This window comes from Biomphalaria glabrata, chromosome 10 (genome assembly GCF_947242115.1).
Source record: "Biomphalaria glabrata chromosome 10, xgBioGlab47.1, whole genome shotgun sequence".
Classification (NCBI taxonomy): Eukaryota; Metazoa; Mollusca; class Gastropoda; family Planorbidae; genus Biomphalaria; species Biomphalaria glabrata.
Genome location: NC_074720.1, coordinates 41,972,675 through 42,000,571, shown reverse-complemented (window position 1 = coordinate 42,000,571; position 27,897 = coordinate 41,972,675). Strand labels below are relative to the sequence as shown.

The 27,897-nt window shown below is 34.5% G+C and overlaps 2 protein-coding genes across 2 annotated transcripts; one reads left to right on the top strand and one right to left on the bottom strand.

Annotated features, from left to right (window-relative positions):
- Window positions 1–67: 67 nt before the first annotated feature.
- On the bottom strand, window positions 68–12,844 carry LOC106050776 (NAD-dependent protein deacetylase sirtuin-2-like). The gene is made up of 10 exons (XM_056044625.1): window positions 12,588–12,844; window positions 10,197–10,383; window positions 9,214–9,357; window positions 8,014–8,249; window positions 6,635–6,735; window positions 6,280–6,330; window positions 5,987–6,103; window positions 4,158–4,278; window positions 3,266–3,363; window positions 68–2,706 (listed from the first exon to the last, which is right to left on the bottom strand). The coding sequence occupies exons 1-10, from the start codon at window positions 12,634–12,636 to the stop codon at window positions 1,900–1,902; spliced, it is 1,911 nt and encodes a 636-aa protein (XP_055900600.1). The 5' UTR covers window positions 12,637–12,844; the 3' UTR covers window positions 68–1,899.
- Window positions 12,845–15,227: 2,383 nt separating this feature from the next.
- On the top strand, window positions 15,228–27,749 carry LOC106050771 (uncharacterized). Its single transcript, XM_056044686.1, has 6 exons — window positions 15,228–15,274; window positions 19,213–19,270; window positions 20,241–20,621; window positions 21,577–21,791; window positions 23,825–24,109; window positions 26,064–27,749. Exons 3-6 carry the CDS (start codon window positions 20,281–20,283, stop codon window positions 26,711–26,713), a joined length of 1,491 nt encoding a protein of 496 aa, XP_055900661.1. The 5' UTR covers window positions 15,228–15,274; window positions 19,213–19,270; window positions 20,241–20,280; the 3' UTR covers window positions 26,714–27,749.
- Window positions 27,750–27,897: the final 148 nt, after the last annotated feature.

Genomic DNA, 27,897 nt, shown 5'->3' with positions numbered 1-27,897 from the left:
TAAAGAATGTGGTTGGGAACATTTTTTGCTTTCTAAAGAATGTGGTTAGGAACATTTTTTTGCTTTCTAAAGAATATGGTTAGGAACATTTTTTGCTTTCTAAAGAATGTGGTTGGGAACATTTTTTGTTTTCTAAAGAATGTGGTTGGGAAAATTTTTTGTTTTCTAAAGAATGTGGTTGGGAACATTTTTTGCTTTCTAAAGAATGTGGTTAGGAACATTTTTTTTGCTTTCTAAAGAATATGGTTAGGAACATTTTTTGCTTTCTAAAGAATGTGGTTGGGAACATTTTTTGATTTCTAAAGAATGTGGTTGGGAACATTTTTTGTTTTCTAAAGAATGTGGTTGGGAACATTTTTTAAATTAATTTTCTAAAGAGACTTGCAGTAAAACCAGTGAGAGGTGTATTTAAAAACAATAGTACAACACTAAAAATATCACTACAAATATATAGAAAAAATTTGTCACAGACTTGTTCATCAATAAAATATATAAATACTTGAATATATTTCATGTTTATGTAATAAAAAAAAAGAGTCGTTTGAATACTAAATAAAACTGAGCTCACGATGTGAACTCCTTCTGTATACATTATAAATCACAATATTGAGAGTCATTTTACCACAGCATTATATGAATACTTTTTCTTTGTCAAGGCTTACAACACAAGAGTTTAGCAGATCATCATGGAGAGTTGGTATCGGTAGAGGTCTAACAACATGAGAATTTAGCAGATTCCTCATCACAATGTAATAAGTTTAAACAATGTAGAGCTTTAATAACATGAGAGTCTAGCAGAGGCTCTAAATTTAAACAATGTAGAGCTTTGATAACATGAGAGTCTACAGAGGTTCTAAATTTATCTAATGCAGAGGTTTGATAACATGAGAGTCTTACATAATTTATCTAATGCAGAGGTTTGATAACATGAGTCTTACATAAGTCCAAATTTATCTAATGCAGAGGTATGATAACATGAGTCTTACATTAGTCCAAATTTATCTAATGGAGAGGTTTGATAACAAAAGTCTAGCAGAAGCTTCATAAAATATTGCTAAATTTTAAACAATGGAGAGTCTAGCAGAAGTCCAAATTCATCCAATGGACTTGACAAAATGATTAATTCACTAGAAAGAATGGCTTAAGGAGTAGTTCATTTTGAATGATATAAAAACTAGCTTGAAATGATATTTAAGTACTAGGTGAGGAAATGACTTTTAGAAATGAATTTAATTTTATTTCTTTTTCTAGAAGGTGTTTTTTTTTTGTAGAGCCAAAAAGAAGATATACACATCAAAACAAAATGTAACGACATATCGTAAACTGCGAACTGTATAAGTTTGATTTAGGCTTGCATGATTGTAATGATGGCCATTGCTAGCGTATGATATGATGCCATGAGTTTAATCAAGAAACTCTTCAAAGACCTTCATTTTGATAACTAGCCAGTTTGGAATCACGTTACACTGTAAAGAATTTTAGTAGTTTGTCTCCTTGAAGACATGACCATGGGATCAAACTTTTAAAGGCTGAAAAATAGTTGTTGTTTTTTTTATATAATACAGCTGATATTTATCTCTCTATATAAAAGTAAAAATGATTTTTAAATAGTGATATATCACATTCAATGTATGAGTAGTTCATGAATATTTTACATGGCACAATTTGACTTCAAAATGTAAAATTATCGCACGGACACAATAGCTCAACAGTTCAATAATGTCAACAAATGGCACATCTGTTAATTACATAAATTAGATAGTCATTAAAAAAAAACATAATTACACAATCTTAACCCAAAAAATGTGAAATAATTAGAACTAAATGCATACAAAAGTTTTTAAATCTAAAAAAAAAAAAAATTAACACAGAACAAAAGGTTTTGGCAGCAGCAAAAGTTTATCTCGAATCATCAGATGTTGAGTCATCGTCAATTTCATCATGATAATCATCGTCATCATCATCAGAACTACTTGATATACTGGCATTGTATGAAAGGATGCGTGCATCGTAAGCTGGTTTTGGAGACGGCCGATGCTGGTAGGTTAATTTAGCCGGGGGTTTTGATGAGCGCACTCGGTCAATAACAGAACGAAAACCTCCAACTTTTTTGGCATGGGCTTTTTCAGGTATGGCTTGGTTAACAGAATGGGATCTAGGCTTGGTTGGATGGGATCCTGGAGGGGGCTTCCTGTCAATATTTAAAGTTGCTTCCAGCTGCTTTTTTCTCACCGGGGCACGGAGGGGTGTTGTGTCGCACTGGCTACTGTCTGGTTTCCTCGACAGTACAGGAGTTGGTGGCTGACCGTTTTCTTTTCTCCGAGAAAGAAGAGTGGAAAAGTTTCTACTTTGACCTGAATTATTGTTAGCGGAATTATTTCTATTTTTCCCTGTAGGAGGCTTAGCTCCTACAACTGGGGGCTTTTTGGCAGAGGTGGCTCCACCCTTGTCCAGCGAGTTCTCACTTCTGATTTGCTGAATGGGCCCATTCTTGGCTTTCTGTGAAATGTCAGCAAGCTTTTCTGAACTGGATGATGAATCAGAGTCTGAATCTAAGGAGTTTGAGGACTCACTGGAGTCTGAGTCTGAATACAAATCAGCTCTTGCATTTTGACGCCACATGGCGGCTAGTACTGAGTTTGTTTGTGTGGAGCCTGCTGCCTTGCTTACAGCGAGAGGGGTCTCGACAGGAGGAGGAGGAGCAGCCTGAAAAACAAAAACAAAAATAAGCATTTATTTTACAGCACTATCACTGAATTCAAACAAATAAAAGATGACCCTTTCAGACTTAACGATCCGTGGGGCAGATGCTGTAAAGATATGTTTTTGAGGATGAAAGTTAACGAGGGTGTCATGTGACAAGAACAGCAATCTGCTTTTACTTTTCCCAACTAATGGCAGGTACCCATTAAAGTTAGGTGGACTTAGGGACACCCTAAAAATCTTGATATCTCAGTCTGTGGATGATTTAAACCTAAGATCCCCTTAGTTTGGAAGTGACCATGACCCTTCTATCAATGAATAATTTGAGCCTCTCAAGCTCTCACTGAAAGGGGGTTTGATGATGATGATCAATGAATGATGTCTTTTAAAGTTTACAAAGAAAAAAACTGTTAAAAAATGTGAACCGAATTGGTTGCTTTGCAAATTGTTTTGCATGTCCATCATAAGACTTACACTAAAGAAAACGCATCAAGTTACATTAGGGCTAATGAAAGAAATTATTTCTCAGTTAAAAGAAAGTAAGAGATGTCTAGCAACTTACTAATCTAAATGTTCCCTCTGACTGGGTGATCAAGTCCACCATATCTTCTTTCATACCAGCCATAGTGACGAAACTTTGTAGACTTTCCAACAAATCACCTGCAGCACAAAGATATGCAGAGTTGTCATAGCAACACACACTACTTTAATACATTAGCAGTTATGTTGATGTCATAGACTCCTATGGTGGGTGATAAATGCTGGATAGTGTGTGACTCTCGTAGATGGTAATGAGATATGTTGGTGTACTTGAAGTTGGTAGTTTATGTTTAGGTACACTTGGTTTTCAATGTTTGCATATCAGTATATATTGTAGAATTACAAAATGGAGAGATGAAAGTTTACCTAACCTGTTTCTACCTCTCCCCCATTCAAACTATTTTCTAAAAATGAACATAAAAATATTATATGAAATTCAATGACCTACTGGGAGGGGAGATGCTTTGAATCAGAAAAAAATGTTTTAGAACATCAATGACCTGCTACTGTTAAAGTGTGACTTATCTAACTTTGTGAAGATTGGCTGTTAAAATGTGACTTATCTAGCTTTGAGATAATTGGCTGTTATAATGTGACTTACCTAGCTTTGAGATAATTGGCTGTTAAAATGTGACTTACCTAGCTTTGAGATAATTGGCTGTTAAAATGTGAGTTATCTAACTTTGAGACTATTGGCTGTTAAAATGTTACTTATCTAACTTTGTGAAGATTGGCTGGTGTTGGGTAAATGTTTTCAAATACTAAGTGATATTTTTTTTCTTTATCTTCAAATATTGTTTTGAATGTATATTTGTCTTACTTTGTAGTGATGATCAGGCTCTGACACCAATGTAACAATGCTGCCCTACTACATCACTATTAATAAAGTCATCTAAATTAAAATGTGAATCTACCTTCAGCTACGAAATCTTTGGCTCTCTTGCCATGCTTAAACGGTCCAACAGCATTCCTGTTAAATAAGACTCTGGGTACTGTCCACCTCACTGTGTCAATGATACCAGCAAAAGGCTGAACCTGGGAATGCAAACAATATAAGAGTTAAGAGTTTAAAAGGATTTTAGGCTCTTTTTTTTGGAGCAAAGTTCTTGTAGATGTCATTGATACTCAGTTGTGTCAAGGGAATGGACAAGAATACAATTACAGTTTAAATGAAAGTTATCTCCTCTAAATACTAGAAAATAACAATTTAAGAGTAAATAATGCAATGATCTCAATTTTAAAAATGAAATAAGCAAAAATAATAATAATTATAGCTTTTATATAGCGCTACTTTCATGCTTACTGCATGCTCAGATTTGTTGACCAGTTGGGGGAGGGAATATCTGGGAGGTTTTCCGTGCTGCCTTTGGGCGCTCAGTAAACACAACTCTGCTCGAATTGGGTGTCAATCCTCGAGCCCCCTTCATAGGTAGCCAAGCCAAGTTCAAGGGTACTTAGCCTCTCGACCACGCTTCCCAAAAAAAAAAATGATTGAGAAATCATTACATTCAATTTTGAGCCAATTAATTTCATTTCCATTTGAGCCAATTAATTTCATTTCTATATAGCCAATTAATTTCATTACCATTGAGCCAAATAATGTCATTTCTACTGAGCCAATTAATTTCATTTCCATTGAGCCAATTAGTTTCATTTCCATGAGATGTATGTGATGTAAAAACTTAAAAGGTTCTGAGTATTTGCATGTCTCAGCTTTGGACAAATATAAATATGCAGCTTAATAAAGAATTATGATGTGCATGAATTCAAAATAAGACTTTTGTGTTTTTGTATAGAGTGGAAGGGAAAAGCGGGGGGGGGGGGGGGGGGGGGGCAGATTGGGCATATTTTATCTTTATGGTTACAACTGATGGGACAAAGAATTTGGAGAGGGCAAAAAGAAGTGGTTATGTGCTAGAGCCTAAATCTAGAACTGATGAAGAAATGTCATGGTCAGTGTGTGTGTGTGAGTTGGGGGTGGGGGTGGAGCTTTTGTAGAAGAACTCTTCTTTCTAGAATATTCCATGGAAAGAGAGTAACTGAAACCCAAGAGCCAAAGAATGGACAGAGTTTGTATGTTGACCAAATGTGTATGAGGAAGGGCTCTGTATTTTTTGTATAAAGTTGGTGAAGGCAAAACAATGGTGCTTTTTCTTTATGAGCTAAAAAAAAAAGACAAGGCAAAAAAGTTTGAGTGTAAGCAATAAATTAGGATGGATCTCAAGTCCACATCTACAACTGACAAAACAAAGAAATACCCATTATGCGTTAGAAGGCTTTTGGTGGAAGGGAGGTTTCCTCTCGGTCTGCTCAATTAGATAAAGCAAAGAAAAGAATAGAATAACTGAAGAATGAATGTGTGTGGTCCTAATTGTTTGAAAGGGGTTTTCTTTCAGTCAGTCTGTTCCATTAGAGTAGACAAAGTGATTATACATGAAGGCTTAGGCTGGGGAATAAATTATAGAAAGTGGTGTCCCCTTCTAAACTGTTTTAAGGGAGGAGCAAACCAAAGAAGGGCTACTAGAATTCAAAGGACAAAAAGTGTGTGATGATGGTGGTCTGTTTTAGTATACAATGTAGGTCATTCCTTTGGAAGATGAAAAAAAAAATGAGCCCATATACAAATAAATTAATTAACTTTATGGAAATCTTTTTCCTGCAAACTTTTGCTCAAATTCCAATGCAAACTTAAGAGTGTAAAGAATCGACCAACAACAATGGTGTTTTTTTTTTGTTTTTTTACCTCTAAAGATGTGCCAAGAATGAGCACCATGTCTGTCTGTAACATGTCCTTCAAGTAAAAGTAGAATCTTTTCGGTAGCTCTTCACCAAAGAAAACAATATCTGGTTTGATGATTCCCTAAAGGAAACAGAATACTTATGCTTAGAAATAGCCAAAGTCTGACAGATTGTAATTAAGATAGTTAAGTTTCCACATTACTCCAGGACAAGAGTAATTTCAGAAACTACACAACCAAAATTAAACTAAATTACCGAAAGCCAAAAAAAGTCAATTCTGAAAAATAAATCACTCACGTAACAACCTCTCTTTTTGCACTTCGGAAGTTTGTCATCAAAGATGGAATCCTAAAGGGAAGAAATAAACATGAAAGTAGTTCAAATTGTTGTTAAACAGTTTTCAATCGAGAATTGACTAAATGATTTGTTTTATTTAAAAACTCTATGTGAGAGTCAAGGTGAGTTGTATCTGTTGACAAGTTTTATGATAATGGGTAGACTTACTTTTATTCCAAAATTAAAAAAAAAAAACTAAAAAAAAAAAACTCCCATCAGGACTCAGCAACTAAAATATTTTCAGGAGTCTTGTTGAAATGATAAAAACTAAATGCTTGTAACAAATAGGTAACATGTAAGAAAAAAAGAGTGTTACTTTAATTTCAGATCCTCTGTATTTCTCATGGCACACCACACACGTTGCAGCAGAGAATGTTCCATGAGCCTCCACTAGTTTATCTGGAGGAACTCCAGCCACTAGGGAAACAAAGTACAAGTTTAGTGATATTATAAACATACAGAGACAAGCAAGCCAAGTCAGTCAATATGATATGATGATAAAATACAGTGTAAGTTGGTTGATGTAATGATGATACAGTACAAGTTGATATGGTTGGATAATGATGCATTGCAAGTTAGTTGATTTAGTACGTTATGTGCTTCCACGACGTGTATTATGCAAACAAGTCCAATAGAGTTAACATTAAAAAATGAATCAAATAACACAGGCAAAAGGCCAACAATATAAGATAGTCGACGCTGATAGCGCATGTCAAACAAGAAGTTTAATAATAACAAAGGGAACAGTTGAATGGTGTCAAGCTAAATCTCTACATCCATTACAATTTCTTTCTCTACAGCCGTCAAAAGTAGTCTGTTTACATTTAGCCATTCTTCCTAAAATCCTCGTCTTGTTTTCACTAATCACGTCATTGTCTCTAAGTCAAAACATTTCCTTTCGATGAAACAAATAACTGATTCCTAATCATGCCATACAAGTAGGATGTGGAAAATAATGTGACATATTTTATCAAACTTGATTTCAATGCATTGCCAGTTAGTCAACATAACTTGATGTACATATTTGCAAGTTAGCTGATAGTACATGATGTGGATTATAATGCAAGGTACTCAATATGGCATCATATTGATAGATTGATTGTAAGCTAGTCAATAAGTCACAACATACAAATCTAGTTATTCACAATTGTGATGCTGTCCAATAAAAAGATTCAAATCTTTCAAATAATTTAACATTTTCTTCAAAGAGCAGGTAATGAATTGTATCCTACTTGGAGGGCATCTTAATATTCCATTGAAGTCTGTCACGCAATTCTGTAAAATTATAATCCTATAATGCTGCTGTTTTATGTCTCAGGACTTCACTTTAAACATTTATTAAATATATCTTTACAACTGGTTTGGTGGCTCGATGGCTAAGTGGTAAAGCACCTGGCTTCTGTACCAAAGGTCCTGGGTTCGAATCCTGATGAAGACTGGGATTTTTAATTTTGGGATTTGGGCACCTCTGAGTCCTCCCAGCTGTAATGGGTACCTGACATTAGTTAGGGAAAAGTAAAGGCAATTGGTCGTTGTGCTGGCCATATGACACCCTCATTAACCAGGGGCCACAGAAACAGATGACCTTAACATTATCTGCCCTATAGATCACAAGCACTGAAAGGGGAACTTTTTTTTTGTTTACTCTAGAACTGGTTTACACACTGATATAAAAAAAAGAATGAAAATACTTACATCTTTCTAACCCGTCAATGTTTTGTGTGTACATTCTCAGCAGCATACCCCTGTCATTCAGCAGTCTGGCAAAGTAATGGATGTAGTTTGGTCGATACTTCCCTGATGGATACAGCTCTTTGGCCAAGGCAAAAAATGGATGAGGATTATGATGAAAGAAATCAATGTCAAAGATGGCTTCTGGATATGGTACGTTATAGCGCTGTAGGTTGTCGTATAGCCCCGTACCAGGAGTTCTGTCAAAAGATGTGTGATGTAGTACTTAATTATAGAAATGAGGAGAAATTGTGTAACTTATGTCAAGAACACGAGTTCTAAGAAGTTTATTGAATGCACATAATTTTGTGGTGGATTATTACAGAGGGAACTGTCCTGGCTTCTAATGTATTGTGATAGTCACATGACTAAGTTTTTTTTGTTTTTGATCTTATTTTTTTATTTAGCTTTAGAGAATAAAGAAAACAAGAAAAACATAAAAAAAAACTTAAAAAAAAAAAAAAAAAAAAAAACAAAGCTTATATTAAGTGTAATTGTATCAATTAGTTTGGATCAGTCATGTCATTAAATTTGTAATAGATCTAGACTTACACTAATAAATCTGTGTGATTAGAAATATTTTTATCCATTGTTTTTGTTTAGAGCAATTTTATGCTTTTAGCTTTCTCAATGTACTATGATATTATCACTCGTCGGGACCAGTTGAGAAAAGGGAGGGGTGGGGGAGAAGAAAGGGGTATCTGAGTGAAAGTTACAGTGATCATTTTGTATATGCATAAAAAAAACTAACTCAAGCCTCCTCAAGGGGACTAATTCAACTTATATCACTACATCTGTCTTTCCCTTGTTCGATACCAAACAAAATAATTAATTAAAAATAGTTAATTAACTAACTGGTTAATTTTTTTTTAATTGATTCTTGTTTTGTCAGGTAATATAAATAACTGCAAAATTTCAACTTGGTCTAAGATTGGGTGTGGAAGAAATAATGTGTATTAACTTTTTACCAGGCAGACAGACAGAGTTAATACAAGCTTTGTAAAAACTAAAAGTTAAAAAAAAAAGGTGAGAATTTTTAACAAATTTACTTTTGATTTAGGTCATAAACCATATAGTGGGGGACTTTGCATTTCAATTCTAAAATCTTCTAGACTTAAACTCAGCCCATAGAGATATGGCAGTGAGAGAACATATACCACACACCTGAAGTCAGGAATGCCGCTAGGAGTTGAAATTCCAGCTCCCGCCACAATGACAACATTTTTCGCTTGTTCCTCTTTCAACATATTAGCCACGTCACGTAAATTTCTCAGTATCATGCAGTTGCCATTTGAGCCAAATGTTCTCCTTTGTTGTTAATAACATTTAAAAAAAATTAATTTCATCAATTAGATAAATAAATATAGAAAAAGACAAAATTTTAAAGAAAAAAAAATTAATTCATTTGCTTAGGTTTATAAATATGTGTCAAAAATATGTATATAATTCATTTTAAAAAGAAAACGCATGCTTTCAGAAGACAATATGTAACGTGTTGCACTTTAAAATATATTTTAAACATGATGTAAATGACAACGATGTTATGAATTTACTTATAATAATAAGGCTTGTCTTTTGAGTCCAAAGATTAATGAGAAATGCAGTGTATTTCCTGTCGATAGGCAACCCCAGCTGTTACCTTCATATTTTGCCATGGGATTAACCATGTTACAATATATATACTCGATGACATTGTATGTAATCCAAACAGCCTTAAAGAATTTTTAAGGTGTGTGTATATATATATATATATATATATATATATATATATATATGTCGTAATAGCTTTAAGGGAGATAACTCAATGAAGATAGGTCAGAACATAACACAGAGCATGTCTTTGGCATAATTCCTTCTAAAGCTGCTCAATCTAAGCAGAACTCTATTGTTTCCTGTCTTATGTCAACTTTCATCTCTAGTCTAGTTCCTAACAGTGCATAACTTCTGCGGAAACTAGATGACAGTGCACATCACAGAGTAACAATATATATATATATCCATCAAAGCAGAAATTATATAAAATCTCCACTACAATCTCCCCCCTCCTTCCCAATTTAGAATCACCATCTTACAGAATAACATAAACCAAAAAAAAAATAAAAATAAGGTGCAATATTTTAAAAAAACATTTCAATATAAACTATTACCGAGTTTCAAATTGCTTTGGCGGTGTTCTGGATCGTTGTCCTAGGTTTAAGTCATGCATGGCAGCAGTTATTCCAGAATCAGAGTCTGACTGATTCCCACTTCGACCATTGGTCCCATAGCGCCTGGCTCTAGGTGGGCTAGGACTTAATGATGGTGATTTGTCCAAACCCTCTGTCCTAATTTGGCCTGTTGAAAATATAATTAAGTAAATGATATAATATTATACTGTTGTAACCCAATTGGCTACACGATAGGGTTAATTGTATGATCAGCTCACTTATGTGACACAGTCCAGTTTGGTGTGCTATATCGATGGACAACGGACAGTACTTGTGTGAACTTTGCACGTGAATATGACCTGTGTTATGGTCATGTGATCAGAAGCCTTTGTGGACCAGAGACAGAGTGTAAGGCAGAGCAGTTCACCATAGGACAGTGAGGAGACCGGGACTGTTAGTCTGACATGAAGTTGATCCTGGTGCAGTCCTCGAGTGAAATGTCCGAGTCCAGGAAGAGACAGTAGTGTTTAGTACGGTGATGTACAGTGAAACATATGTAGTAGTTTATTGTGTTGCCAATTGTGTCATATTGGCTGTTTTATTTGCTCATTATTAAAGTACCAGATTATTTGGAATTTTTGTTGTCAAGTTCTTGTGTTGATGTATTGTGTGTTGAGCAGTTGTTTACAGAATGCCTGATTAGGAAAGAGAGAATCGTAACATAATGAAATGTCAGGAAAATAAAAATAAATGGGTTTGTACTTTCACAAGTCAACACTCTGGCTGGAACTCTTCAATACTGCGATGAGCAGAAAGCTCAGCTGGTTCAGTCATACTGTAAGACATGCCTCACTGTCAAATAGCATCCTACGAAAGAAAAGGTTATCCAAAAATGAGGGTTGGACAGCATGAAAGAATGGACCAGCCTCTCTCTTGATATTCTGCTAAGGGCAGCTGCTGACCAGAAAGATCTGAAAAATTTAGTTTAACAAACCATCACACCACCCATCACATCTTATCAATTACAGACATTCCTTCAAAAAAGAAAATAATAATGAACTACACAAATGTATGTGTTAATCTAAACCTGCATGTTGAATAGAGAATTAATGGTCTAAAGACTTTGGTGAAGAAGGTGCACTTGTAGAAGTTGGTCTTAGCATATATGGAATATGAAATACATATATATGTTGTTTTTTTATCTTAGTGCATTTCTGAGCATTTTATTAGGTTGTGTTTTTGTATTTTATTTGTAACTTATGGTTTAGTATTTCATGTACTATTGCTGCTTTACTTTTTAGTCTTCTGTCCTGAAGTGATTTTACCAAAGGTGTTACTCTAGTCAAATGTGAATATTTGTTATAAATCTAACAACTCCATTTAATTTTGTACTTGTGTGGTTTGTTTGTGTATGAGTAGGAGCAGCCATTCTGTTGGAGGATATAAGCGCAAACAAGTGTGTTGTTTGGGGAGAGGCGTTTCATTTTAAAATAGTGTGTGGTGTAGAAGGGGCGTTATAATACAGGCAGACGAGAAGGCTACAGTACAACTGATGGTCCTAAGAAGTGTTTTTTCTATACTCTATATCAGTGATGCCCAAAATACGGCCCGCGGGCCAGATCCGGCCCAAGAAGTGGTTACATCCGGCCCACCGATACGTCGGCACAAAGTATAGAAAATCCCCCATTTTTTTTTCCAAAAAAAAAAAGGTTAAAAATGTATCTTTACCTACATTAGGCCCTTCATTTGTTCTCGAATGGATTGTTCCCATGACCTTTAACATTTCTGAATGGAGAATCTACTAGGAAAAGTGAACGGATCATTACTTGTAGAACATAATGAACCAACATGTTTGTTTATAAAGAAAGTGGAGTTGTTTTAAAAAAAAAACAACAACGTATAAACGGCATTATGAAACAGATATGGCAGCATTCTTGATTTGAGCCATGAATAAAAGATTGTTTACCTACGGGTACTAATTTCACGGCTTCTAATCAAATAGTTTCAGGTTAATTTCATTTCGTGTTTGTATCTTTTCGTTTATGTGGCCCGCGACACGAGTGTTGGAAATTAAAATGGCCCGCAGGACGAGTAAGGTTGGGCATCACTGCTCTATATTAAGGAATTAGGGGTCATTCAATTGAAAGATGAAAGACAATAAAGGAGTCATACATTTGAGAACCAGAAAATTGTGTGGGGGTCATGGTGTGTGTTGTAATGCAGGCTATTTAAGGATAAAAAGCGTTCCATGCAAAATAAACATACCAACTATTTCAACCATAGCACAGCATAAGTATCAACTAGTATATAATATAGAGATCTAGATAGCTCCAATCTATATATTAATTATAGACTCACTAGAGTTTTAGAGTAGAGTCTAGTGAATCGTACCTTTCAGTTTATAGCTAGCAGATGCCGCAGCTGCCATGACTCTTCTCATGATTGTAGCAGTAGCATGCCGAAAATTATGTTGACTAGACTAGCCTCTAGATCTAGATATCTGTTATGAATTCATGATGAGAAAAAAACATATTCAGATCTAGAATCTAGATCTAGTTTTATAATTTAAGCCAAACAAACTGTCACAGTTAACAAAAATTTATTCAGCCATAGTTACAACAACCAAGGGGACATAATCAGATCGATAATAGTACCTGTTGCCATTTATAGACAAACATACGGTGAAAAACAAGTTTATTGCCATTGTAAAAATGTTTGTTTTGTTTAACATGTTTCGGATGTTCCTTAAAATTCAGAGTTGAAGATAGTTTACTTCATCTAGTCCAAATCTCCCACAGGACGACGGGGGATGGGAGCGGGCAGGGTTTGAACCCGGGACCATCGATGAATCCAAACAACAGTCCAGCGCGCAAACCGCACGGCCAGGCAACCATTTATTGCTAAGTAGTTGAGTATATTTTACTTGTGGAACGAGACAGTAGTCAACGGGTTACAAAATGCCGCAGCATGATTCTTATCTTACAGACGTTACTTCAAAAAAAAAAAAAAAGATGATTACGTCCTACGCGTCATGCATGTTAACCAATGACCTAAATTCTGGTCAAGATACTGGTTTTCCTGTCTATTATAGCTCGCAGGCAACCTATTCAATGCTCTAATAGCACTAGGGAAGAAGGAGCATTTGTACAAATTTGTCCTAGCATATGGAACGAGGAGTGTGCCTTAATTATTAATAATTAATGCATCGATGTGCGCGTGCAAGGCATTGGGGATTTTCATGATAAATTGTCGATTCTAAACCATGTCAAGTATCTTTGTTTCTAACTAAATATAAATAATAAATAAATAACTCGTTCTACAAGTGAATAGAAACATGATTTCACATTGCAAAAAAAAAAGTGCACAAAATTTATCCTAATTAAACCTTTTAAATTACATAGCTATAATTACCTTCACATATCTCGATTTACTCTGCTGAACCGTTGGGCATCATACATAATCTATTGATCGTCTTATTCCTCCATTCCTCTCTTTATATGTCTTTCGCCCTAATTAAGATCTCTTCCTGTAGTAGACCTGCCCACTCTTTGAGGCATTCCCATCGCTTTCATTGTCTGCCCCTTTTTCTTGGTACTGGCCTGAAGGAAGGTCTTTGCGATATAATCAACTTCTTTTATTAAAAGTGCAAAGTGTGTACGGCTAAAATATTATGTGAGCATTACGATTTGCAGGATGCAATAATACAATAGTGCCCAGGCCAAAAAATATCATACAGCCTATCAAATATAAATATTTCAAGTAAGAATTTAACTGAAAAGCAGACAAATAGTGATTCGAGTGTAAGTAATTTTTACTTAAGCTAAGAGAGTGGAGAGTAGTGATACTCGCAGGGCCGGCCCTAACAATTGCGGGGCCATATAATGCGAAACGGATCGCGCAGGGCCCAGTCTGGGTAGAGATAAGAATAATAAGTGAAAATTAAGGTTTAATTGTATTAGACAATAAATTCGTTTTTACATTTTATTCATTCTGTACTAAGTACAAAGTTACAAGAAAATTTACTTTACGAGTCTTGCGAATGGTAAAAGTTTGTACAGTAGACCTATAGGTATATATCAACAAAATTCAGTTTCCTACACAGCTATATCATGCTCAATCTATCTTCGTAAAGTAGCCTAATTCGTAATTAGTTTGAGGTGCGAGAATATTATTGCTTCTTTCACCAGATGCCGCAGTTACTGGTAGGCCTATTGTTAAAACATGGAACTATTAAAAATATGAATGCAACAATGTAGCTTAATGGGAAAGCAGTGTAACTTTTATAAGCAATAATTTCTAACAGGGATTTTGCGAATTTGGTATTTTATATATGCCTTGAATTAATATACACCTTGAATTAGTGCGGGACCTATATAAAAGTGCGGGGCCCACTGCGGCTGCATAGGTTGCAGTTGCCTAAGGCCGTTTCACATTTAAAGACCGCATCACATACCAAGAAATTAGAGACAGGGTTATTGCAGCGATTGGACCCCAAGATGACATGCTAACTATTGTAAAAAAAAAAAACAAAAAAAAACGCATTTAAACATTTATGGCCATATAAACAAGGTCTTCGGGGCTCGCAAAGACCTGCTTTCTATTGGGAACAGTATCATAAAAAAGAAGAAGAGAAAGAGAAAACGATGGCAAGACAACATAAAAGAATGGACGGGCCTGACATTGAAAGAGGTTCTAACTAAGGCAAACGACAGAGAGGAATGGAGAAAGACGGTGGACAAATCTTGCTCGATGCCCCAACGATTCAACAGACTATATAGTAGGTAAAGGTAAAAAGGCCGTTCCAATTCAACGTATTAGAGTAATTAGACACAGGAATTTAATAGCAACAGGAAGGTATGGGGGAACTTTAACTAGAGGGCCTTATTTTTTTAGTTATTATTATTTTTGTAATATTTTTAAAGATAAGTGTGTATCCAGCCTACATCAGAAGAAAAGGATCTCCCATCTTTTGTAGATCTGAGCTTTTCTAACGAGACACCGTAGAGTAGTCTAAAAAGTAGGATGGAAAATAAGGTCGTATGTTTACACTTTATAAAAATCTGAAACAAGGTAACAAGGTAAGATCTGTCATTCTGTGTAATCTTCTTAATTTAGATCTATTTCTAGATCTAGACCTAGAGAATCTAGATCTAATCTAAAATCCATACTCCTATATTGTATAGATCTGGTTATTGTAGTATAAATATATTAAAAAAGGAGAAAAATCTGACCCACGTCAAGTCGTCACCCGATGACCCAGACCCAGTAAGCCCAGTTCAAACAGATTAATTAAAATAAAAATTTAAATTAATCATAATCATAATGCGATTACAGAATAACACAGTTACTCATACTCATAGTCATAGCTTATAGTAAGTTTGATGTGCGAAAAGTTTCTAAAGATAAGTTCTTTCACCCGATGCCACAGTTACGGGTATTGTTGAAATTATCTGAGTGCAACACAGTTACAAAGTAGTTTATTGTTTTTTTTTTTTTAATTGGTATTAAAAAAAAATTATTGGGAAAGCAGTGTTTTATCAGCAAAGATTTCTAACGGATTTGAACAGACCAGTATGATATAATAATGATATATCTAGAGTACTTTATTATGCTATTTGGACACCTATAGGCCAAAATTTCAAAGTTTGACTTTGACAGCGCATTATTTGACAATGGTTCGACATAGAAAAGAAAATGAAGATCAAAATCTTCTTTAGTTTTAAGGAGAATAAGGATGACTACTTATAAGTTATATTTGTACCCCTAACCTATATTTGTTATTATATTTAAGGTCAAAGAGGCCATGTGTTTTCATTTAATTCGGACTAATTTGACCCACATTATTTGATTCCGGACACCATTATAATTTATTTCAGACAGTGTCTATATTTAGGCATCAATAAACTCAGATTTTAATTCTATATTAACTAAATTTTAAGATCCCCAGGCATATCCCCTCACATGAAATCATTAAGATGTTTTCAAATTATGCATAAATACTAACACAACAAATAAAAATATGAACACACTATTTTACCAAAATTAGGTCACTGGGATAGTGACTTCTACAGACTTTTAGACTTATTTTATGTTTGCATGATTAAATGTGTGTTGAATGTTTTTGTTTTTTGTTTATTAATTTAATAAATTTCTATACAGATGATCATTTGTACTATAGTACAGGTTAGGATAGTATATATATATAGCTATTCTTGTCTAAATAACTGAATCCTTTATTTAATATTATCTCTATATAAATCAGGATATATCTAGTAGATCTAGATCTAGACATTTAACTTCATTCGATGTACCAAGCTCACCCCAAACATTTGCCCATTTATTCTCTATAAAAAAACAACAACAAAAAAACAAATATAATATAAGATAATTAACATTGATGTCCAAAACTGGCTGTTTGAAATAAATTTTGGTAAGAAAATCGTAATTTAATTCAAACACCCTATTAATTTTTTTTTTATGGAATCAAACAACTTGGCTTATGAATCAAATAAATCAGCTCAAAAACAGATAAATATTGGCGGGCTCATTAAAATAGACTTAGCCAATCAAAAAATATAGTCTTAACCCTAGGAAGAGGTAAAGTCATCCTTGTAACAAAGGAAAAAACAACAACCTGACTTACAAATTTGAAATTCTTTTTTCTTACATAATAAGATAGCTAAATGGATAGGAAATTGGGTTAAAATTATTGGAAAATGGACAAGCACATTATACAGCACACTAGTTTCATATTAAATATCAAAATAAAGATGTAATGACCACAAAAACAGCGAGTGTTTGAATTCATGTAATGTTCGGATTAAATAAACTACTCTAGTATATACTCATAGATTTAGATAATGAATAAATGATAATGATATGAATCAATATGATCAAATGATCTTAGGCCTAGAGACTCGACTAGAGTTGATAATCATAATATAGATTAGATCATGATAAGAATAAAAAGGATTTCTAGAATAGATCTATCACTAACCAGCACCACATCACAGAAGATCACATGTAAATAAACCCTAGATATAGAACACATAATATGATAATATGTAGCAACATCATTAACCACTTAGACAAACATAATGTCCTTACAACATTCCAACATGGCTTTAGGAAATATAGATCATGTGAAGCACAAAACTAATAGGTCAGTAGGACTAATTGATGATTTGTTAAAAGGTTTCAAGATAATAGTGAGCAAATAGATGCTGTCTTATTAGATTTTTCTAAGGCTTTTGGCAAAATTCACCCCCATAGTTTGCTTAAAAATTTAAATATTTTGGCATTGATTGTCCATTGGCATTAAATCAGTGGATTCAGGATTTTCTGATAGGGGGAGAACAAACAGTAATAATAAATGTCTATAGTCTAAATCAACACCAATAACAGTAAACTCAGGTGTACCTCAAGGGACAGTCTTAGATCCTCTACTATTTTTAATTTACATTAATGAGTTACCAAATTGCATTAGTTCAGGAACAAAAGTCAGATTATTTGCAGACAATTACATAATATATAAAACAATAAAAACAGCACAAGATACAGAAATTTTACAAAAAGAATTGGAAGAATTACAGAAATTGGAATCAAATTGTAGTGTCTTTCCACCCAGAAAAATGTCAGCGATTAAGAGTAACAAAATACTTAAACAAATAAAAACTACTTACATTATTCTTGGTAAACATAAACTATAAACTCAAAATATCAAGGTGTATTAATAAATGAAAAGTTATCATGGAATCACCATATTGATAAAATTATTTTAAAAAAATCAAGCTGGGACAAATCTTGAAAAGCCAGCAGTCTGAGAACACATTGAGCATCCCGGTTGCACCTCTCCTTGATGGAGCATTGGATGCTGCCCAGGCCTGAACAAGCTATTAGTATTATTATTATAACATAAATCTAGTGCATGCCTGGCCACTGTGGCACTGTACTGTTAGTTCAAATTTTGGAAAGTTCTCTCCAAACTTCGACTCACTGTTCTTTGCTGCAGGGAGGAATAGGAAACTGTGTCTCTGAAATTTCTTGCGACTGCCCCTGACTTGCTGACTTCAGTCTCGACAGAACCGTGAAGCCAGTTTCTTGACCTGTAAGGCTACTTATGTGCATTACAACACCAGGGTTTCTATACAGGGCTCTATACAAGAGAGATTTGAGCATCTCAGGCCCTCTATCAAATGGAGTTTGATGATGATAAATATTAAGCTGTTCAGCTCTGATACAGTTCTTGAAGAACCTATTAATTGCCCCTCTAAAAATTTTGTAAAAAGTCTGCTAGATTTATGTTGAGCATAATTTTAATTAGGAATTGTTTAATGTCATGAGCTTTTTTTAAAAGCTAATTTGTAATGAAGAGTACTCAAAATATGTGCCCAAAGTAATCCATTTAATTGATTAATTGTAATGATTAATACAAAATATAATAAAAATTTTGAGGGTCCAAAACAGAGTGATTTCCAGGCATTTAACTTGATCCAAATATATGAGATTACCACCTCATGTGTTTTTCTTACAGAGAATTGAAAAATTTGGGAATAGTAAAAATAATACTTCAAATTTAAACCGTATGATGTAGATTATTTATAAAATGATTATATTTAGTAAATATGTTAAAAAATTAAGCTAGTCCATCTTCGTCTCACTTATATTCAGCTAATGTAATCTGAGGACAGTGTGATTGAACATGTCTGAGTTTCTCATAGCTACATTTTAATGCCCATCTCAGCACAACTGTCAACATCTGTGACATGACCTTTGACTTTCAAACATCAACCTTCAGTTGCCCCCTTCCTATTTTTCTCCTTTATTTTTTCTATTGGCTTTCACAAATTTTGGACTTTTAAAACAACCAATTTTTGTTTGCTAGCTAGGATTAGCGTGGAGATTGATAACAGGAATAACTTATACTTTTGCTGTTTAATTAAAATTGGGATAAAAATTAATCAAAGAGATCTAATTTTTACTTTTATTTATTTTTTTTTTTTTCTAACTCTCCCAGTGTCACCAGGACTTAGAATGTGTGTTAAACTGACAACCTGCTAGCCCAATTCAACAAGGTTTGGATCTAATTATTTTTCAGATGAATCTATATTTTATATATGTTTATTAAATAAAGTTTCAAAAAAAAAAATAAAAAAAAAATAGCTCATTCTTTCTAGCTTCTCTTGTATAATAATGTTAACCTTATGTTTCATTTGCTCATGTAAATTACATTACAATTTATATTACCATTACATTATAACTACCTTTAATACTACATAGAATAACTTGATTTGTGTCATATAAGCTAGACATGGGTGTGGTGGAAAAGCGGCAGAACTGGGGGTTATTGAGTTCGAATCCTGGTGAAGACTGAGATTTTTTAACTTTAAGTTGCCCCAGAGTCCACCCAATTCTTTTTGGCACCTGACTCACGTTGGTGTAGTAAATGAGATTGATTGTTGTGCTGGCTATGTGATGCCCTTGTTCTGCTGTAGAAACAAAAGAACTTAAATACTCTGCCCCCATAGAGCCCAAGATCTAAAAAGATACCTGTACCCTTTCCTACACAAGTTAACCTTTACCCTTTTCTACACAAGTTAACCTTTACCCTTTTCTACACAAGTTAGCCTTTACCCTTTTCTACACAAGTTAGCCTTTACCCTTTTCTACACAAGTTAGCCTTTACCCTTTTCTACACAAGTTACCCTTTACCCTTTTCTACACAAGTTAACCTTTATCCTTTTCTACACAAGTTAACCTTTACCCTTTTCTACACAAGTTAACCTTTACCCTTTTCTACACAAGTTAGCCTTTACCCTTTTCTACACAAGTTAACCTTTACCCTTTCCTACACAAGTTAACCTTTACCCTTTTCTACACAAGTTAGCCCTATATTATATTCTAACTTCCTGTATTATATTGATTTGAAATAACTCTAATTAGCGTGTCATGCAAGTTAGTCTGATTTTTATTCATTTTATTCATTTGTAATTTTTTTTTAAAATATGATTTAAAATATGATTTAAAATATGATTTCCAATTCAGGTATTATTTCCTTGTATTGCCGGTACTGGCAGACGCAGCAATGGAAAGTGCAGCTGATTCTTGTGTGGCTTCCCTTGATTCTCCAAAGGAGAGCTCTGAAGGTGCCACTGAAGCTCTAAATGACGACTTATCAAATCGAGACAGCTCTGTTGCATTGCTTTTAAAAACTGCAAATCAAGATCAACGTGAAACACAAATATTTCATATTGATGACGTTTTATCTGGCATAAAATTGGGTCAGTTTCATTGGAGAATGTTGGCCCTTGTAGGTGGTGGATATTTTGCAGTGTGCTCAGAGATGATGCTTTTTATTTTCCTGACGACGGCTGTGAAAAAAGAATGGCAACTTGGTGATATGGATTTTCCTTGGCTCCCATTCTGGTAATTATTGAATGAAATGTTTGATAAAAACACAAAGCAATTTTCATGTTTTAATAATATTCTGATCGTCAACGAATAGTATGTATGTGTATACATTTTTTTTTTAGATCTTCATCTGGGGCTACATTTTAAAACAATTACACATTTGAAATGTATAGGTCTAGTTATTTGCTTAGAGTTTGGAGCTGCCAGACTCGTCTGGCTAGTTCATAGACCATAAAGAGCATGGTAGTCACAAAATATGGATGGATGTCTGGTCATGCAGAATGCTTGCTGGACTGTCGTTTGGTTGTCTCAATGGTCTCGGGTTCAAGCCCTGCCTGCCGCCATCCCCTGTTGCCCTGCGGGAGGTTTGGATTAGAAGGTAGATTATTTTCAACTCTAAAGGAACATCGAAAACATGTAAAACACTTTACATTTTACAAGCATTTGTTGCCTAACCAAGGGTTTCAAGGTCAAATATTTAAAGAGCTTGTGGTTTTTAGTTCAGGATTTCAGAATGAGGATTGTGGACCTAATCTTTGTTTTGTGAACGTCAAGAAAGTTGGTTAGTGTGTTACAAAGTTTGGTGACCTGTACACCTTTAGGTCTTCATTTTTTTTCAATCTTGTTTGTGTTGCTATCACTGTTGAAATAATGTTTAATTGTCACTTGCTAATGAATGCTCTAAATTTAGGTTATAATATGTCTGTACACAATATTCTAACACTCTGGACACTGCATTACACCAGAGTGAAACAAATGTGATTCTAATTAAATAATATAAAGCATTAAGTTAAAAGAGACCCCCCCCCCCCCACACACACACACAAATCCATGAACTATACTGCAGATAAAGAACAATTTTTTCTGCTAAGGTGTACATCAGAATATAATTACAATGATTACAAGTCTATATTGGAATCTGTTACAAAATAATTTCTTCATTTGATTGATTAACTTCATTCTATTTCAGCACTGGATTAACTGGCATCATTGGTGGTTACATAGCAGGAGTTATAAGTGACGCACATGGCCGACGATTGCCCTTTCTCTTTGGTATTATCTTCATTGCTCTGTTTGGAGTGGTCTCAGCTTTTGCTCCTTCATTTCTCTTATTTATAGCATCACGATGCATGGTTGCTATCGGTACAGGAGCTTTCGAATCTGTGGGATTTGTTTTGTTGTTAGGTATTTACTTTTTTTATTTTTTAAGACACTTTTGTTGATAAGGTTTTGAAGTGATTGGCTAGTCTCTTGTTAACATTGAACACAATAGAGTGAGAAATCAAGTTGTTGACCTAGCCAAGAGACTTGGGTTTGAGTTCAGACAAGGGAAATTTGCCTTACGATTTGAAGACATTTCTCAGTCACCCAGCTCTGACTGACGTTTGACTGGGGAAGTATAGACCAGTGATCATTTTGCTGGCCTTATGACACACAAATAAGTCATCGGTATACTTTAAGATTTCAGGTTGTCTTCCCTTGGCAAGGAAGTTAATATTGTCATGTTACTGTGTGGACTACTGGGAAGACATAGCCTTAGACCGCACTATGTGGAGAGAAATTTTGACCAAGAGAACTATGGAAAGAAAAAACTGAAGCCTCAGTTATGGAAGAAAAGCGAGCCAAATGAAAAATGGCTGGCTCCTCTACCTCCAAAGTGAAAGTCACCCTAACCTGCGATATATGTAGACGGGAGTGTCTCTCCAAAATAGTGCTACACAGTGACTTGAAAAAGTGTTTAAAATTAACCATAGGCCTTCTACAACTGAAGGAGGCCAACAACAAACAGTGTTAGTGAACAGAGCTCATTACTCTGGCTTATAGTGTTGGTATTATTTTAAAAAATTCAAGTTTTAATAAAGAAACTATAAAATCAATTTCAATGTTTAAGTAATATTAGTTCTTGTATTAATTACACACTATACACTCATTCAATGCTGCTAAGAATCTTTTATTTTTTTTAATGAAGGTGAACATTTAGAAATTAGACTCAGTGACATAGAAATTTATTTTACACACACTCAAGCCATTTTGAATTCATTTCTTTTCAAGACACAAGATCCATATGCAGGGACCAATGACTTGTACTTTCTTAATGAAATGTTTTAGGGGTTTGGTTCAGCGGCTGTGTTTTAATACTCTACCACCACGCTTCCTTTAACTAGTCTCTAGCTTTAATATAGTCAATAGCTTAGCTTCCAACACAAAAGAGTTTTGGCTACAAGTGCTCCTGTCTGTGTTTTGACAATGTTTATTAAGCGGGGGATGTCAAAACACAGTGCCTACTCTATATAGGTCACATGATCTTGATGGGAAACTACTCTTTGTAAATTTTTTAGCTGCTTTAATAAAAGTACCCATGGGCTTGAAAGAAGCTAATGTCACTCCCTCTATTTAAACAAAGGAGATAAATCTGATCTAGGAAACTACAGACCAGTATCACTCAGGATGATCAGAGGTAAAATACTGGAACACATACTTGATAGGAACATTATAAACCAGTTAGATAAACATAATGTCCTTACCCGGGGCTGGCCTTAGATAATTGAAGGCCCTAGGCGAAGTAAATTTGGTGGCCCCAAAAAAAACAACCAAAAACAGCAAACAAATAAAATAACATAATTTATTTAAAAATGTCAGGCTAGTAAACTTCAACAAGTTTCGCTATATTTCTTTTCTCAAAAAATAGTTTTGAGTTCTGTGCAAGGCCCCCACCATTCAGAGGGCTTAGGTGGCTGTCTATTTTGCCTATGCCTTAGGCAGGCGCTATTTTACCCCATACAAACAAAATTGTAAGAAAATTAACAAAGTTTGATGATTTTACAAAGAGCTAAGATAATAATGAGTCAGAATAAAATAATTTTACAATAATGTACATTTTTGTCTTAGTCAACTGATGGACTAATTGGTTTCAACTGGTGCGTTGGAGCCATTCATGGTTGTGTGTTTGGTGCGTTGGAGCCATTCATAGTTGTGTGTTAATAGTTGCAGTTAATACATTTTTAGAATGTTGAATAAATTAACATAATCTATTCAAATTAAATAATAATTAATTAATCACTATCAAGATTCAATAATCTAATTTTGCATGGTTTCATGGATGAGATCATCATGGGCCAGCATCACTTCTTGATGTTTGTAACTGTTTCAGCAGTTGACCTTGAGTTAAAAGTTTGGAAAAAATGCTATCAGTTTACAATAGAAATATCTTGTTTCAGAATGCCTTCCTAAACATCGTCGTGGAGCCATACTGGTGATAGTGACATTGTGTGGTGCTCTGGGAGCTGTTACAGCGAGTGGATTGAATTGGTTGATTCAGCCTCGGTTTGGTTGGCGATGGTTTGTCTGTGCATGTGCTGCCCCAGCGATTTTACTTCTTATGTTCCAACCATTTGCATTTTTTGAAAGTCCACGATTTCTACTGGCAGTTGGCAAGAGAAGGGAAGCAGAAAAAGTTTTGCTTGCAATTGCAAGAATTAACAAATGTTTTTTGCCAGATCTGGGTAAATATTTAAGTTTTTCTTGAAAAAAAAAAGTTTTTCTTTAGCTAAATTAAATATGATGATATAATAGTATGACCTTGACATTAAAGTAATTAAACTTTCAAATCAGTTTATCTTTATAAAAAAAATTAATACAAACTTTGGGATATGCTGGAATAGAACTTCATCGTAATGCATTCAAATAATGTATAATATAATTATAACACACAAAATTATTACAATTTGTAAAAATAATATTTGATTGGTTTAACTATTGACACTGTCAGCCTGGAAAATTTCAAGGTCAGAAACCATCATTTGAAAAATTTCACAACAGGCCTATGACTTTTTATATTAGTTTAAATCACATGTTCAGGAGGTGGGCACAAAATATTTTTTAATTATTCAGATAGAAGGCATTGCTGTATAGTGTAGCGTCTAAAAAGATAATAGCTTTACACATGAGGTTTATTTGATGGCTGCCTGGTCATGAGGTATGCGTGTCGGACTGTCATCATGAAGGTCCTGATTTTGAACCCTCCCAGCTGCCGTCCTGCAGGATGTTTGGAATAGGACATACTAATCTTCATTTCAGAAGAGCTGCTTGAAATACCATTTTGAAACAAACAAGCAGTAATGTGATTAGTATTTAAAAGTATATTATTCATAATCTTTTCTTAGGAATTATATTTCTGAAGTATGATTTTCAATTATTTAAAACTGGCTTTTATTATTGTTTTTCTTTTACAACTTGAAAAGAATAAAAACAAGCAAACTGGGCGTAACATAACTTTAATAGTTGCCATGCACCATAAACTTAGCCATGTCTGATAATAGAAGTAAACAGTCATAATATGTTTCTGTAGATCCCATGTATCATAAACTTAGCCATGTCTGATATTAGAAATAAACAGTCATAATATGTATCCATAGTTCCCATGTATCATAAGCTTAGCCATGTCTGATAATAGAAGTAAACAGTCATAATATGTATCCATAGTTCCCATGTATCATAAACTTAGCCATGTCTGATAATAGAAGTAAACAGTCATAATATGTTTCCATAGTTCCCATGTATCATAAACTTAGCCATGTCTGATAATAGAAGTAAACAGTCATAATATGTTTTCATAGATCCCATGTATCATAAGCTTAGCCATGTCTGATAATAGAAGTAAACAGTCATAATATGTTTTCATAGATCCCATGTATCATAAGCTTAGCCATGTCTGATAATAGAAGTAAACAGTCATAATATGTTTCCATAGATCCCATGTATCATAAGCTTAGCCATGTCTGATAATAGAAGTAAACAGTCATAATATGTATCCATAGTTCCCATGTATCATAAGCTTAGCCATGTCTGATAATAGAAGTAAACAGTCATAATATGTATCCATAGTTCCCATGTATCATAAACTTAGCCATGTCTGATAATAGAAGTAAACAGTCATAATATGTTTTCATAGTTCCCATGTATCATAAACTTAGCCATGTCTGATAATAGAAGGAAACAGTCATAATATGTTTCCATAGATCCCATGTATCATAAACTTAGCCATGTCTGATAATAGAAGTAAACAGTCATAATATGTTTTCATAGTTCCCATGTATCATAAGCTTAGCCATGTCTGATAATAGAAGTAAACAGTCATAATATGTTTTCATAGTTCCCATGTATCATAAGCTTAGTCATGCCTGATACTTGCTCCTTGAACATAGATTTACGAAGACTTAACAAAAAAATTGAAAATGGTAATTTCCAGGGTTTCCTTCGAAAAATCAGAATTTAAAATGACATCTTCTTGACACAAACACACACACTTTGATTAGCTCGATGTAAAAATGAACACATTGTAATTTTGTCATGCAATATTGTTTTGAATTTCTAAGATGTGATTTGCTTTACATAGACTATGAATACAATCTACATATTATAATTTTATGTCATGTACATTGACTATTTGTTTTGCAGATAAAATAATAAGTCCTCCCTCCGTGAAGCCAAGATTTGTTCTCTTCCATTTGTTCACCGAGAAACTCAGGCGGCACACTTTAGCATTTTCTCTGATTTGGTTTCTTCAGGCCGCGGGTTACTGGGGTGTGACTGTCTACCTGCCAGAGTACATGGACAAGCTCGGCGTTGACCCATATCTGAACATGTTCTCCGTATTCATCGGGGAAATCCCAGGTCTGTTTCTAGCCATGATACTCATCGAAAGTCACATGCTGGGTAGGATACGGACACTGAGATTTTTTTCTTCCCTGACTGCAGGCTCCCTACTTGTATTCAGCATCATTCCTCATCATGCATTTAAGGCTGTCCTCATTATAGCATGCTACTTTAGTATGGTTCCAATCTATTCCATACTGAATGCCTTTACCCCTGAACTCTACCCTACAGACATTCGTAGTACTGCCATGGCTTGGATGAATGTTCTTATTGAGATACCAGGTTTGATAACTCCGTTTGCCAGCGCTTCCCTGGTATCCAGTGATCTACCCTGGCTCTATCCAGTGACTTGGGGGAGCGTGTTCTTAATTCAGTGCTTATTGACACTAGCTATCAAGACAGAAACTGCAGGGAAGGAGTTACGGGACTGTGTCAGTGAAGATCAGAGTTGATTATGCTTTGGATTTTATTTATTGTCTAGAGACTGGCATATGTAATGCAGTATTTCTCAATGCAGGTAAACATGTTGACAAAATAGTTCTGTATTATAGATAGAATTAATCAGTATGTTAAGGATGTTCTCATGTTTACCACCATGACAAACACACTGCACTGTGAGTCAGTAGAAATACCATCTACAATGAAACATGTTTGCTTTTAAAATGTACACAGGTGCAAATATTTTTTATGAAAAATATCTATAGAGATTTTATTTACAGTTTTGAAATACTCACTGTTACCAGGAATAACATGCACACACACATACATTTCTTTGAATTATTTTGATGCTTTGTGAAACAGAATTTATCATCAGGGACAATGTTATCTCCCCTTACTGCCAACTCAAATGATTTTTATATTTATTTACAATTTTAGTTGACATTTATTTAATTAAAATATTTTAATATGTTGTGACACTTTTATCTTGAGAAATTATTTCCCCTTGCAAATATTCTATGACATTTCATCTTGAGAAACAAATCTTTTCTCCATGCAACGTCTGATGTGGCTAAATAGACCAATGCTATAGTCACAAGGACAGTCACAGCTTATAGATCTTAGAAGCATCAGAGGATGCAATATTTTCAGCTTATGGTGTTTTAGAATCTAGGACTGCTCTTTTATAGCCCTCCAAGTCTGACTACTTGTGCCTTTTTTTTTCTCTCCCAACTGGTGATCTCAATCAGTGATCTCAGTTGGTGATCTCAATCAGTGATCTCAGTTGATGATCTCAATCAGTGATCTCAGTCGGTGATCTCAATCAGTGATCTCAGTTGGTGATCTCAATCAGTGATCTCAGTCGGTGATCTCAATCAGTGATCTCAGTCGGTGATCTCAATCAGTGATCTCAATCAATGATCTCAATCAGTGATCTCAGTTGGTGATCTCAATCAGTGATTGATCTCAGTTGGTGATCTCAATCAGTGATCTCAGTCGGTGATCTCAATCAGTGATCTCAATCAGTGATCTCAATCAGTGATTGATCTCAGTTGGTGATCTCAATCAGTGATCTCAGTTGGTGATCTCAATCAGTGATTGATCTCAGTTGGTGATCTCAATCAGTGATCTCAGTTGGTGATCTCAATCAGTGATCTCAGTTGGTGATCTCAATCAGTGATCTCAATCAGTGATTGAT

What these genes read in the sequence shown, in the direction of transcription:
- LOC106050771 (XM_056044686.1), top strand. Translation starts at nt 20,281, where the DNA reads ATGGAAAGTGCAGCTGATTCTTGTGTGGCTTCCCTTGATTCTCCAAAG. An exon ending in GGGATTTGTTTTGTTGTTAG is followed by an intron (nt 21,792 to 23,824) that starts GTATTTACTTTT and finishes ATCTTGTTTCAG; the next exon opens with AATGCCTTCCTAAACATCGT. An exon ending in ATGTTTTTTGCCAGATCTGG is followed by an intron (nt 24,110 to 26,063) that starts GTAAATATTTAA and finishes TTTGTTTTGCAG; the next exon opens with ATAAAATAATAAGTCCTCCC.
- LOC106050776 (XM_056044625.1), bottom strand. Translation starts at nt 12,636, where the DNA reads ATGAGAAGAGTCATGGCAGCTGCGGCATCTGCTAGCTATAAACTGAAA. An exon ending in CATTGACGGGTTAGAAAGAT is followed by an intron (nt 6,736 to 8,013) that starts GTAAGTATTTTC and finishes TTGTTTCCCTAG; the next exon opens with TGGCTGGAGTTCCTCCAGAT. An exon ending in ACAGAGGATCTGAAATTAAA is followed by an intron (nt 6,331 to 6,634) that starts GTAACACTCTTT and finishes TCTTCCCTTTAG; the next exon opens with GATTCCATCTTTGATGACAA.